Source organism: Schistocerca cancellata, chromosome 1 (genome assembly GCF_023864275.1).
Source record: "Schistocerca cancellata isolate TAMUIC-IGC-003103 chromosome 1, iqSchCanc2.1, whole genome shotgun sequence".
In the NCBI taxonomy this organism is placed as follows: Eukaryota; Metazoa; Arthropoda; class Insecta; order Orthoptera; family Acrididae; genus Schistocerca; species Schistocerca cancellata.
The window spans coordinates 561,897,586-561,912,320 of NC_064626.1; the positions used below are offsets into that span (position 1 = coordinate 561,897,586).

Consider the following 14,735-nt stretch of genomic DNA (forward strand, 5'->3'; position numbering starts at 1 on the left):
TAACTTAATCAAAATAGAAAAATGACTGTGAAAAGCGTGAAATTTAACAAATGCCATTAGTTATTCTAGTATGTCCGTCTTTATTGCTATGAAAATCTGCCACACGAAACGAATAACTCGCTTACTGGCTTATTCTCTAATGTCTTATATTAAAAAAGTTACCGTTGGATTATATCACATAGGCGAACGCTGTGTACTTAATTTATTTTTTCGAGATTTTGAGAGACTTAACAATGATTACCAAATTTATTTTCACCATAAACATTTTACTTGTATATTTTACATATTACACGCGAATAAATTGGAATAGTGGAGCGAAAGAGTTAATATATCTATGTAATAAAATATATGAAAAAGATGAATGGCCGGATGACTTTCTCTCAGCAATAATGATACCAACAGAAAAAAAAGTAATGCCAAGAAATGTAAGTATTTTAGCACTATAAGTTTTATATCTCAACGAAAAGTTTTATTAAGAGTGATAAATGGAAGACTTCCCGGAAGACGGGAAAAAAGTATCGCAGAGGAACAGCATGGATTTAGAAGAGGGAAAGGCACAAGAGAAGCAAATGGACTGATGAGAATTATAGGTGAGAGATACATTCAAAGAGGTAGAGAAGTTTGTACTGTTTGATTGACTTGAAGAAAGCTGATTCCAGAAGTCCTGACCCATTCCTCACAAGCGGCTTCTAATTAAATTGTGCGCCTATGGAATATCATTGCAGTTGTGCGACTGAATTCGTGATTTTCTCTCAGAAAAAAGACAGTTCGTAGTAACTGACGGGAAGAACGAGTGAAACAGAATTAATATCCGGGGTTCCCACAGGGAGTGTTACAGGCCATATGCTGTTCTTAATCTGCATAATGATTTAGGAGACAAGACAGCCCTCTTATATTGTTTGCAGATGACGCTGTCGTCTACCGTCTAACAAACTCACCAGAAAAACAAAACTAATTACAAAATCATTTAGACAACGTATCTGCATGGTGTGAAAAATGTGAGTCGATTCTCCATTACATTTTGTTTACACAAAAATTTAAAAGTTGTCGGTTCACCGAAATGTTTTGGGATTACAATTATGAACAACTTAAATTGGCATCATAACGAAAATATTGCGGAGAAGCGAATCAAAACATTTTATTGACGGATCACTTACTAGATCCAACAGATCTTCTACCACATTTGTCCGTCTCTTCATGAGTAGTGCGCGGTATGGGCTCCGTACCGGATAGAATTGACGGAGCACAATGACATAATTCAAAGAAGGGCAGCTAGCTTTTTACTGTCGCAAAATGGCGCGGAGTTTGTCGTGGATATGATAAGCGAGTTTCGATAGGGCAGTCATTCGTTGCGGCGAGATCGTTTCACAAAATTTCAGTCACCAACTTTCTCCACCGAAAGCCAAAATATTTTATTTAGTCACACCTACACTTGGAGAAATGACAATCGTCACGAAATATGAGAAACAAGAACTCACACGGACAGATTTAGTCACTTATTTTGCCCACGTGCTATTTGAGAGTGAAACGATCGAGAAATAGTCTGAAAAATGTTTTATAAACCCTCTCTAACAAACACTGAAGTGTGAACTGCAGAGCCATCATCTACATGTAGATGAGGCGACGCATCCAACTAGCGAATCAAGCATCTTTCCAGCGGTTGATGTAAGTATTCTAGTTTGGAGGATGTTTACGTGGCATTAACTGGAGAACTGATACACCTACCATAGTCTTCGACGGGCGAACGAAATAGAAACCTCCTATCTGACCACCGTTTTTTCACTTGCAGCAAAACACATGTGACTTACACCTTGAGCAAGACAATTTACCACATCATGACTCCAGGAATGCGTCAGACCTGTTTGAGGAACACCCCACAGATATGAGAGTTCTTATTTAGTTCAGGGTCACATGCAACCGATCCTATCTGGAACTGCATAGAGGGAGATGTGTCCAAATTGGTCCCACTCTGAAAAATTTCCGTGAGGTGTAAGCGGTAGTGGAGTGGTCATGAATCAAGCATTGTTGCCAGCTTTTAGAGGCGTTGCCACAGAAATGTTAACAATGTTGCGTTAGTAGAAGACGTGCGAAGCAGCCGGCGAAAGAAGACCTCTGACAACCAACAGCATTGTTGCCAGCTTTCAGAGGCGTTGCCACAGAATTGTTAACAATTGTGCGTTAGTGGAAGACGTGCGAACCAGCCGCGCTGTCTGGTATCTTTTCTCGCCGTACAGACTATGGGTATGTCTCTCTTTTCCATAGTTCCTACTAAGTGTAGTGTGTAATGACAGGAAGAAAACAAAGAGGGTGGAACTGTATAGGTCCTGAATTGTCCAGTTATGTTCCACTATTTTCGCCAGTGCAGTAAAAAGGGTACAATTGCTAGGTATATGCTACCATTGTTCCAGGCCACTACACAGATAAGAATAAAGTTTCTTTTTCCAAATCGGATGAGACAGTGTAATGTATATGTGCCTTCCCTTCACGTGTTTAAGCCAAGTATTATGGATATTTATGAGATCGGGATTGTTCAGTACCATCCAGACTACATGTTCATTTAACAATTAAGCGTCAGCAAAGAGCATTAGAGACGAAATCGTAGGAGGCAATGTTGTGCAACCTTAGTAGGGACAAGATCCGACTATTCGGGAGTAGGATCTTACAATCTGAGACAGTGTTACGGGACAAACTTCCGTCACAATGTCCGCAAACATGACGTCAGATCCGCCTAGCAACAGGGCGGCTCTAAAAGAACGGTCGCGAGTGCATATTTCAGCGGTTAAACAAGATAGAAAGTGAAGTTATTAGTTATCAGAACGCCACGTGTCGTGGGCAGTGTCTATCATTATGAAAAGTCAGAAAACTGTGTTAATATGTGTAAAGGGTCGAATATAACGGCGTAGTCCAAAGCCCCCATATTGCAAATGCTGATTCTGCGACGTGTGTGACAAAGCAATTTCTGTATTAAAACAAGTATAGTACAAACGTTGTTGACAATTAAGAACTAGCATCTCTAAACAGTCCAATTCAGCAGGATCACCACCTACATGCAACCTGGCGACTGAGCGCTACAACTGTGCGACGAGGGACTTGCCGAAGCAGCAAGACATCAGGTTAGTGGTACCGCCCAGAGAACTACTTCCTTCTCGCTACAGCCGGCCGGGGTGGCCGAGCGGTTCTAGGCGCTACAGTCTGGAACCGCGCGACCGCTACGGTCGCAGGTTCGAATCCTGCCTCGGGCATGGATGTGTGTGATGTCCTTAGGTTAGTTAGGTCTAAGTAGTTCTAAGTTCTAGGGGACTGATGACCTCAGAAGTTAAGACCCATTAGAACCATTTGAACCTTCTCGCTACAATGCCACTGAGGGTGTTGTAACAGGCAGTACACTGCAGCGGAAAATTAAATAACTTACGAACTGCGAACAGCAGCACGCAGCGCAAGAGCCGCCAACACCTGAAGTGCAACTGTACGTAACTATTTAAACGTGTTCTAACTTTAGCATTGTGGATGGGGGCATTAACTGTACTGTTACTGCCACAGACAGACGTATTTGGTATGTGAGAATAGCAACCAAGGAAGCAAAATCACACACACACACACCCACACACCAACACCCACACCCACACCCACCCACCCACACACACACACACACACACACACACACACACACACACACACACACTATCTCTATGCTGAAAGAGGAACCAGCTAAAAAAAATAAGTGTGTCCGGGGAAGAGGGCTGAGTACTCACCCTTCGTGAGCGGAAATGGTCTCGCTCCTTGTCCAGAACGGCTTTGGCCAGATCGGCGTCCGCAACGATCAGGTTGGGCGTGCGACCGTCGAACGTCCTGTAACACGCAAATTACCGACAGCGACGCTGAATATTAAACCAGTTAAAAAGAACACAACAAACAGTATTACAAATATTCGATCAATCAGATTACTCCAATCACACAGAAAGAAGTCAATAAAACTGCCAAAACATTCTTCGCTGATAAAATTTAAGGAGAGATCCCAGAGCGTAAAATTTCGATTTTTTTGTTTTTGTTGAGTTTGAATACAGTCGTCTACATCTACATGCCTACTCTGCAAATCACACTTAAATGCCTGGCAGAGTGTTCATCGAACCACCTTCACAATAAATTCCCTATTATTCCACTTTCGAACACCTGTATCTTTTGTGCGAGCTCTGATTTCCCTTATTTTATTACGATGATCGCTTCTCTGTAAGAAGATGGTCGTCAACAAAATATTTTTGTATTCAGAGGAGAAAGTTTTGATTGAAATTTCGTGAGAAGATTACGCCGCAACGAAAATACTTTTGCTTTAATGATTTTCACCCCAAATCCTGTATCGTGTCTGTGACACTCTCTCCCCCATTCCTCGATAGTACAGAAGGTGCTGCCCTCCTCTGAACAGTCTCGATGTACTCCGTTAATACAATCTGGTAAATATCCCACACCGCGCAGCAGATCTCCAAAAGAGGACGGACAAGCATAATTGTGGCAGTCTCTTCAGTAGATCCGTTACATCTTTTAAGTATTCTGCCAATAACATGAAATCTTTAGTTCACCTTTCCCAAAACATTTTCTATGTATTCTTTCCAGTTTTAGCTGTTCGTAATTGTTACTCCTACATATTTGGTTAAATTAACGGCCTTTAGATTTGATTGCTTTATCGTGTAACCGAAGTTTAACGTATTCCTTTTAGAACTCATGTGCATGACCTCACTTTTCATAACATGGGGTCAGTTGTCAATTTTCGCACCATACAGATACTTATCTGAACCGTTTTGCAATTGGTTTTGATCTTCTGATGGCTTTACTAGACAATAAACGACAGCATCATCTGCAAACAAACTACGAAGTCTGCTCGGATTGTCTCCTAAATCGTTTCTATAGATAAGGAACAGCAGAGAGCTTATAACACTACTCGATGACTTTCTGTCAAAACTTATGGCGATCTGATTACTAGCGTGTTGGGTGACGGCGTATCCGGACGCTACCATCGACCTGGCATTAATCTGGATCAAAGGTCACAGGGGCATCCGCAGATAAACAAGGCACTGTTTCAGGAACACTATGTCGTCCAGGGTACCGCACAAAGACTTCATACGAGGACTTAAAAGGACGATGCGATTGAGGTGGGACGAGGAATCGAGCTGACGAACGAACGAAAGACAAAGGGAAACATTGTAGAGCGATACATCCTGTGATCCCGTCAACGCATAGGTATATGAAGCACTCGGTCTCAAGTCGATTTTATACAACCACCCCACGAGTGAAATTCAATCACGGTCGTTTTCAAAATGATTTACATCGTCAGGGGCTGATCGACAGCACTTTGTACTTCTGAAGGAGGAGAAGACATGAACCATATAAAATTGTGATTCCCGAAAAGAAAGAAAGAGGACAGATCGGACACTAAATCAACTGAGAGCTGAGGGTTACAAAGGCCGGCACTGCGTTGCTACTCAAACGACAGACGTTAGTGTCTATAACCTCGTATACACAGCTCCAAAGAATTATGACTGCCCGTGCAACCAGCAACCTAAAATTGTGCATCTGTGTGTACGACAGAGAACAGGAAGACACTGGCAACACGATACCACACGTGGCAGCGTCCACTCCGAGGGGGGCAGAGCAGAAGCAAAGAATTGCGTATCCTGGAGTTGGATCCCATTTACCCAATAAACAGCAAGACTAATCGGATACACAAAAATGAAGTGTATTTGAACTTTTTCATGGGATACTTCGTAATATCTTATCGAACCTTCTTTTACCCGGCATCCTTCAGCAACTCTCGACGTGGCATGGACTGAACAAGTCATTGGAAGTCCCCTGCTGAAACACTGAGCCACATAGCTTCTATAACCATCCATAGTTCGGAAGGTGTTCCCGGTGCAGGATTTTGTGCGCGAACTGACCTCTCGAATATGTCTCATAAATATTCCACGGGATTCTTGTCGGGCGATTTGGGTGGCCAAACCATTCGCTTGAACTGTCCAGTATGTTCTTCAAACCAATAGGGAGTAGATATGGCCCGGTGACATGATGCACTGTCATCCAGAAAAGTTCCATCGTCGTTTGGGAGAATGAATGGCTGCAAATGGTCTCAAACCGTCGAACATAATTATTTCCAATCAATGGTCGGTCGACTTGGACTAGAGGATCCAGTACATTCTCTGCGAACGCAGCCCATACCATTATAGAGCCAACACCAGTTTGCACAGTGGTATCTTGACAAATTGGGTCCCTGGGTTCGTGGGGTGTGCGCCACACTCGAACCCTACCATTAGCTTTTACAACTGAAATGGGACTGGTCTGACCAGGCCACAGTATTCCGTTCTAGGGTCAACTGATATGGTCACGAGCCCAGGAGAGGCACTGCGGCCAATGTCGTGCTGTTTGCAAAGGCACTTACGTTGGTCGTCTCTTGCCATAGGCCATTAACGCTAAATTTCGCTGCTCTACCCTAACGGAAACTTTCATCGTACGTCTCACATTGATTTCTGCGGTTATTTCACAGTATTGCTTGTCTGTTAGCACTGGCAACTCTACGCAAACGCCACTGCTCTCGGTCGTTAAGTGAAGACCGTCGGCCATTGCGTTCTCCGTGGTGAGAGGTAGCGCCCGAAATTTGGTATTCTCGTGTACTCTGTACACTGTGGATCTCGGAACATTGAATCCCTTAACGATTTCCGAAATGGGTCTATCATTCTTCGTTCAGAGTTTGTTAATTCACATCGTGCGGCCATAAACACATTGTAAACCTTTTCACATGAATGAGCTGAGTACAAATGACTGCTCCGTCAATGCATTGACCTTTTACACGTTGTGTACGCGATACTACCGCCATCTGTATATGTGCATATATCTATCCAGTGACTTGTCACCTCATTGTATAGATACCGGTTTTAGAAAAATTATACGTCTTTTGTTCTAAATGGATTTAAATGTACATACAGACAATAGTCAAAATTGACAGTTATTACTGATATGTATAAACTATGGTTGGCTGTATGGTCATAAATCCAAAAGCCAATAATTAAAAGAAAAAAATAGAACAGGAAACGCAATTCATCCGAACAGACGACACTTTTCCGTTGATCGACTATCCAATCTCGAACATGCCATCCCCACCGCAATCGTAGACTACGCGCTGAACGGTGTGCTCCCGAACACTCGTGCCCGCACTAGTATTATACTGCCGTCAGATCCGTCACAGGCCGCCTCCTATCCTGGTGTGCGAGGGGGTGAGCCTCCCACCTACGCGTTCTGCGATGAGATGTACGCGTCGAACACCTTGTCACCTACTCATGATTTTCACCGTCCTTCAACCACTTTCCACGGATGCTCACGGCAGGAAGCACGCGAATAGGCGACCAGCTTCGCCGCTTCCGAATGCCCCCTTGGTCAAAGTCGCTTATGTCAGCGGATTTTCCCGCTTGCGCTCCGCACCGTTGCTGAAATGATACCCCATTCGTCTTTGTTCTACTTACATACTTCCCTTACCGTATCACGTGGCCGCAACACCACCAGGTGACCTCGCGGTGAATTGTGGTCATAAGGTTTTCCCTCAGCAGTGGGAGTACTGATATTATGCAAGTAAAGTGGGCCTGAGCGTGGAAAATTTACATCGCAGAGACTAGCTGTCCAGCCGTGAGATGCCTCCATCATAGAGCTTGTCCTTTTTGCTACTTTACTGTACTAGCTCATTTTAACAGAGCTTGTGATACGACGCCTTGATCACAAAAGGTAACGTCTTATTCTAGGTCGCGAGAAGGACAGTGCTGTTGAGGCATCAACTCGTTCGTTCCCACATGACAGGAGGTCTATGACTCTACGGGTGGTTAGCTGCAAGCTGACGGAAGATTCCTGCATCACAGAAACGTGAGAACGAGCGCTGACGATTGACGCTACTAAGATGGGAGAGGTTACCAGAGTCCACGTCAAACCCAAACTGACAATACTATCGACAACTGCGCCGCTGATAATGGAAATTCCGGCCGGAGTGGCCGAGCGGTTCTAGGCGCTACAGTCTGGAGCCGCGCGACCGCTACGATCGCAGGTTCGAATCCTGCCTCGGGCATGGATGTGTGTGATGTCCTTAGGTTAGTTAAGTTGAAGTAGATCTAAGTTCTAGGGGACTGATGACCTCAGAAGTTGAGTCCCATAGTGCTCAGAGCCATTTGAACCATTTGACAATGGAAAACAAGTAACACAGAAAACCTAGATGTTACAATAGACGCGAAAAACGTTTGTTGGGAGTGAGACTCTTCTGCATAAAATGTTTTCGAAACGTACAAAAATCACATAAAACAAACTCATGTCCCACAAAAACACATCAAACATTGCCCAGCGTCGTCAATGTGCAGCCACAGATTTTAGTTTGATTACTGTCTGCCGCACAACTTACTAGAATGAGTGGAAACTGGCGTTCGGCATCAAAGGTGGGTCAAACATGGCAATCGGGTGCTTTTATACGACGCCTGCATCAGATGCTGTAGTGACAGAGTGCTTCGGATACAACTTGCAGAATTACGTGAATGAGTCTCCTGGTCACGCTATTGCACTGAGGTGACAAAAATCATGGGATAGCGATATATAGATATACAGTTGGCAGCAGTATCGCGTACACAAGGTATAAATGGGCAGTGCATTGACAGAGCTGTTATTTGTACTCAGGTGAGTCATTTGAAAAGGTCTCCGACGTGATTATGGCCACACGAAGGGAACTAACAGACTGAACGCAGAATGGTAGTTGAAGCTAGACGTATGGGACATTTCATTTCGGAAACGGTTAGGAAATTCAATATCCCGAGCTTGAGGTCATCAGTCACCTAGAACTTAGAATTACTGAAACCTAACTAACCTAAGGACATCACACGCTTCCATACCCGAGGCAGGATTCGAACCTGCGACCGTAGCGGTCGCGCGGTTCCAGACTGTAGCGCCTAGAACCGCTCGGCCACCCCGGCCGGCTATACAGAGTAAAGTGTGTGCCGAGATACTGAATTTCCAGCACTACCTCTCATCACGGACAACGCAATGGCCAACAGTCTTCATTTAACGACCAAGAGCAGTGGTGTCTGCATAGAGTTGTCAGTGCTAACAGACAAGCAACACTGCGTGAAACAACCGCAGAAATCAATTTGGGACGTACGATGAACGTATCCGTTAGGGTAGAGGGTAAATTTAGATTAAATGGACTATGGCAGCAGACGACAAACGTGAGTGCCTTTGCTAACAGCACGACATCGCCCGCAGCGCCTCTCCTAGGCTCGTGACCATATCACTTGACAGTAGAACGGAAAACCGTGGCCTGGTCAGATCAGTCCCATTTCAGTTGGTAAAAGCTAATGGTAAGGTTCGAGTGTGCCGCAGACTCGACGAAACCATGGGCCCAAGTTGTCAACGAGGTATTGTGAAACCTGGTGGTGGCTCCATAATAGTGTGGGCTGTGTTTACGTGGAATGGTCCAGCTGAACTATTTGCAGCCATTCATATACTTCACGTTCTCAAACAACGATGGAATTTTTGTGGATGATAATGCCTAATTCCCCATGTCACCAGGCCACACTTGTTCACGACTGGTTTTAAGAACATTCTGGATAGTTCGAACAAACGATTTGGCCACCCGGATCGCCCGACGTGAATACCATCAAATATTTATGGGACATAGAACAGCTCGTGGATAACAGTCCTGCACCGACAACACTTTCGCAATTATAAACAGCTATAGAGGTAGCCAGACAGCTCCCCCCCCCCCCCCCAAATGAACTATGGACCTTACCGTAGGTGGGTTGGCTTGCGTGCCTCACCGATACAGACAGCCGTACTGCAGGTGCAATCACGACGGAGGAGTGTATGTTGAGAGGCATGTGGTTCCTGAAGAGGGGCAGCAGCCTTTTCAGTAGTTGCAGGGGCAACAGTCTGGGTGTTTGACTGATTTGGCCTTGTAAAATCAACCAAAACGGTCTTGCTGTGCTGGTACTGTGTGGTACTGTATGGTTAGATGAGGATGGTGTCCTCATCTGAGGTAAACTAGTCCCCCGTTCTGATCTTCAGGCAGGAACTACACAGAAGAATGTCATCAGGACACAGAAAACTGACATACGACTGGTCGGTGCATGGAATGTTAGATCCCTTAATCGAGCAGGTAGGTTAGAAAATTAAAGGAAAATGGATGGATTGAAATTAGATATAGTGAGAGTTAGCGAAGTTCTGTAGCAGAAGGAACAGAACTTCTGGTCAGGTGAACACAGGGTCATAAATACAAAATCAAATAGTAGCAATAAGGAGTAGGTTTGATAATGAATAAGGAAATAGGAATGCCAGAGACAAGGATTCGGATGACATTATTCTGAATGTCTTGTCCAAAAATTACTTCGATCTAATACTTAAAAAACCATCTGGTGAGAGCAACGGTTTTTACGTCCGAGCAAGAAGCAGACCTGAACTTTCGGAATAGTTACCGAAGAGGAGGGCATCAGTTATCGTAGCACTCTGACAGCATCCATGACTACATGTGTGTTAATGAAAAGTAGGGAATTTTTTGCTTACCGAGACTGACAGGATACAACCTGAAAAATTTCTGAGTAGTCAACATCAAATTTTCAGCTCTGACGACGAAGGTTTGGAGCACAAACAGAAAAAAATTCAAAAGCATTGGTCAGTATGCTGTATGTTCCGAGCAAAGTTTTAAGGGATGGGAAAGATGTTTTGGTCTTACGTAAAATCAGTAAGCGGATCGATATCATCTATTCAGTCACTCAGTGCCCTACTAGTACCGAAACCTAAAAGGACAGGAAGAAGACCGAAATAATGAATTCGGTTTCACCGCGGAAGATCTACCACGATCCTTCTTTTCGATCATAGCACGAACGCCGAAATGCCAGATATTGAATAACTGATCGTGTAATAAAACAGCAACTACACTCGGTTAGTACTGGAAAGCATTTGAACCAGATGAGATACGTGTAAAATTGTATAGTGATTATGCAATAGAGCTTGCTCCCCTTTTAGCAACAGTTTATCATAGGCCGCTAAAGCAAAGAAGAGTACCTGGCGACTTGAAACAAGCGCACGTCACAGCCTCTTAGTAAAGAGGACAGATGCACACAGTTATAGGCCTCAATCGCTGACGTCAATCAGTTGTACTATTATGGAACGCTCGTATCATGATGTTCCTGGAGAACGAAATTCAGTATAAAAATCAACATGGCTTCCGCAAACAGAGCTCTTGCGAAACTCAACTCGCTCTGTTTCTGCACGACATCCAGAGCGCTGTAGACACCGGCACTCAGGTTGATGCCTTGTTTCTTCACTTCGGGAAGGTATTTGACACAATCACGCACTTTCCACGGAGGGACACAACCTCACGTCCTTCTGATTACCATTCCGCACTCTTTCCACTGCGCCAACCACTGCCCACAAACTACACTAGCAAAAATAGTTCATGCCTCGGCCGACCTGCGCCAAAAATGCTATTTCTTGTAATAGGTCGGCCAGCTGGAGCTCCCAATTCTGTCACTTTCGTTTCTGGTCAAGTCTTTACCATTTGGACGAAATCAGTGATGACATGTAAGCGCGGACCCCTTGTCAGCCTATACCAAAAGAATCTGCGAATGATTTTCCACCTGGCAAAATATCCTCTCGTTACATACCGAGATTTTCAAAGACAATCTACGAGATATTACTTAAAAGCAAAGTTAAATTATTTTCAAAGTGCTGCTCAATGAATGACTGAGATCGCACTAAAAACAAGGTTTATTCGTGTCGGATTATAGGCATTTGTAGAAAAGTATACTACAGAATCAGTGCGTGTTATGCTTACAGTTGAGTCTCAGAACTCTTAAAAGATCAAGCCGACATGGACACACTTAACATCCTGTACTGCGCGGAACAGGCCTATGCCTTACGCGGCCTTAATCGTGTCATGCATTTTAGCAACATTCAAACTCCAATCAAAGGCGACAACTCCTCTCTAACAAAACTGAAAGTGTTGCGGGTTAATTTGGGTTTTCACTTTAATGTTACTTTTGGTTTATATCTGTTTTCAAAAAAATGGCTCTGAGCACTGTGGGACTTAACATCTGAGGTCATCAGTCCCCTAGAACTTAGAACTACTTAAACCTAACTAACCTAAGGACGTCACACACATCCATGCCCGAGGTAGGATTCGAACCTGCGACCGTATCAGTCGCGCGGTTCCGGACTGAAGCGTCTAGAACCGCTCGGCCACCGTGGCCGGCTATACGTTTTCGGTGCAAGCAGTTCGCTATGTTCACTATTTTTCAATGGAGTTGTTGTTATTTGCAGAGAAAATAGTACATGTTGCGTATTAATCTGAGTTTTTTTCCCTAACATTTACTGCCGAAAACCCGGGATGTAGAGTTCCGAAGGACGCACGTGTTAGCAGAATATAAACAGGAGCAGTTTTTGCTCTCGGGAGTGGAAGAAGTAGCAACAGTACCTTTAAGAAACATATAACGGAGGCAGTGAACAAAACAAGCAGTGTATTAGCTGCCTTATATCCTTTAATAAGCAGAAGATCGTCTCTAAATACGATAAACAGTCTCCTACTTTATAAATCGATAACACAACTAATCTTATTTTACGCCTGCCCCAAATGGGAACGTGCAGCGTCTACACATCTCAGCAAACTTCAGGTTGTCCAAAATATGACATTGCGAATAATATTAAATGCTCCATGGTTCGTTATCAAAATAAGACATTGCGAATAATGTTAAATGCTCCATGGTACTGATTACATTTATTCACAATGACTTACAAATTAAAAGTGTTTCAGACCAGATCCGCTGCATGTCTGAAAGTTTGACACCCAACTTCCTTACTCATCCATCACATCCATTCGCCAATTTTCCAGGTGTGATATCAACGACCCCTCCGTAGCAGCGCGGATGACTGCAATGCGAAAGTTCCGGGTTCGATTTCCGATATTGCCAGCGATTTTTCTTTGGTGGCAGGGCAGGAACGAGGTGCACTCAGCCCGTATGAGGCCAATTGATGAGCTATCTGACCGAGCAGTGGCGGCTCCAGGTCACGAACACCGACCACGGCCGGGAGAGCGGTGTGCTGACCACATGCCCCTCCGTATAACATCCAATGACGCTATTGGCGGAAGATGACACGACGGTCGGTCAGCAGCGATGGGCCCGTCAGACTTGTTGACCGAATTTATGCTTATTATATCAATGACCAGCTACATTGCTTTTATTACCACGTCAGTAATACAAACTGGGGATGATTTTCAGCGCCATAACCACCGTTCCCACATATTTAAGTATGGGTGACATATCATGGTAACTAATTTTTTGTAATGTTTCAGTATTGTAAATAAGACGACAGTGAGAAATTTAGGGCTGTAACAAGAGTCGAACAAGGTGATTTCAGATAACAAAGACTAGGCCTGAAAATCAGTTACAATGCGACTAAATATAATGTGTAAACGTAGTATCGAAAAGAAAGTAGTACACACTGAAAAGTAAAATCATTGACAAGGTTTTTACATCCAGGCAAATTAAAGACAAAGACTGGCTCCACCAGAAAAAAAAATCAACTGAAGAGTAGTATGGTTTTCAATAGCTAAGTTTACGATACATCTGGAAAACAATGTTTAGCGTCAGTGTGTGTTACAAGTTCTGACTTTGGCTGTAAGACATGGATTTATGATGTAAAAACTATTCAAAAAATTGGGTTGCTCAGTGAGAAATGAAGAACTTCCACCACGGAATTACTATGAGATGCAGGAAAACAAACAAATGGATCAGGAGACCAGAGCGGGATGTGAAAAAAGCAAAGCACAGCTCCGCGTTCATGCTTGCCACAATTAACATGAACTGGAGATCAGCAGTACAGGGAACCATGTGAATGTATAGTAGGTGAAACAAACAAGATCTTTTACTGGATTTAAAGTGATAATAAGAGAGCTACCGAGGTGACGTTATGGAACGGACAGTAAAACATGAATCAGAAGTGACTGAACGCCCGCGGAAGTCTAAATAAGGTATTCAGCATTTCCTGTGTCAGTCGTGTTGTAGGAGCTGACAGTGCTGTAGATTTCGCCTTAGCACAACCTAAGCTAGCTGGTGTTGTACACGACAAATGACAGAGCTATGAAACTTACGTAACTGGTCGTTAATACCTCTCGCTCTCTCTCCTCACAGATCCCGTTAAAGAGCTTGTAATACATGGTTTACCAGCTCGTATATGGTTTACTAGCTCGTATAAGGATATGTACTTACCCAAACACTTTCCCATACTGATGAACATTCTTCACGTCTTCCGCACCGAACACCTGCAACAAAAGATATTGATAGCTATATTCAAACAATACTACAGAAGAAATTATGCACTAAACTTTTTACAGCCAATTTAATTTTAGTCTTCCCGGACGTTAATGAAAATAACTATAATGCATCACTCCATTCATTTGCTGTACCAAATGAAACAAGAAAATTTGCTGATTATGTCTAGTATTAAACAATCACTCCATAGGCTATTTACTAATCGAGCGCTGGAAACGGCATTTTCTTTTAATTTTCGGCTACGTCTTAGCGAGATGTACAAGTATGGAGTCGAAAATCTGTTGCCTAATGTCCAATTGAAACAGTGAAATTCTAATATTATACCCTCAGTATAGTATATTCAGTTAACTCGAGTGAGTACGAAACACACAATGAAAGACAATGTAGACTCTTTTCCACTGG

General features: G+C 43.5%; 1 protein-coding gene across 1 annotated transcript in view; it reads right to left on the minus strand.

Moving 5' to 3' along the window:
- Positions 1-14,735, minus strand: part of LOC126181183 (cytochrome P450 3A8-like) — a 292,903-nt gene that overhangs the window by 34,324 nt on the left and 243,844 nt on the right. The window contains exons 3-4 of the mRNA XM_049924751.1: positions 14,271-14,323; positions 3,753-3,849 (exon numbers count right to left, since the gene is read on the minus strand). Coding sequence (XP_049780708.1) covers positions 3,753-3,849; positions 14,271-14,323 — 150 coding nt within the window. The remainder of the gene's footprint in view (positions 1-3,752; positions 3,850-14,270; positions 14,324-14,735) is intronic.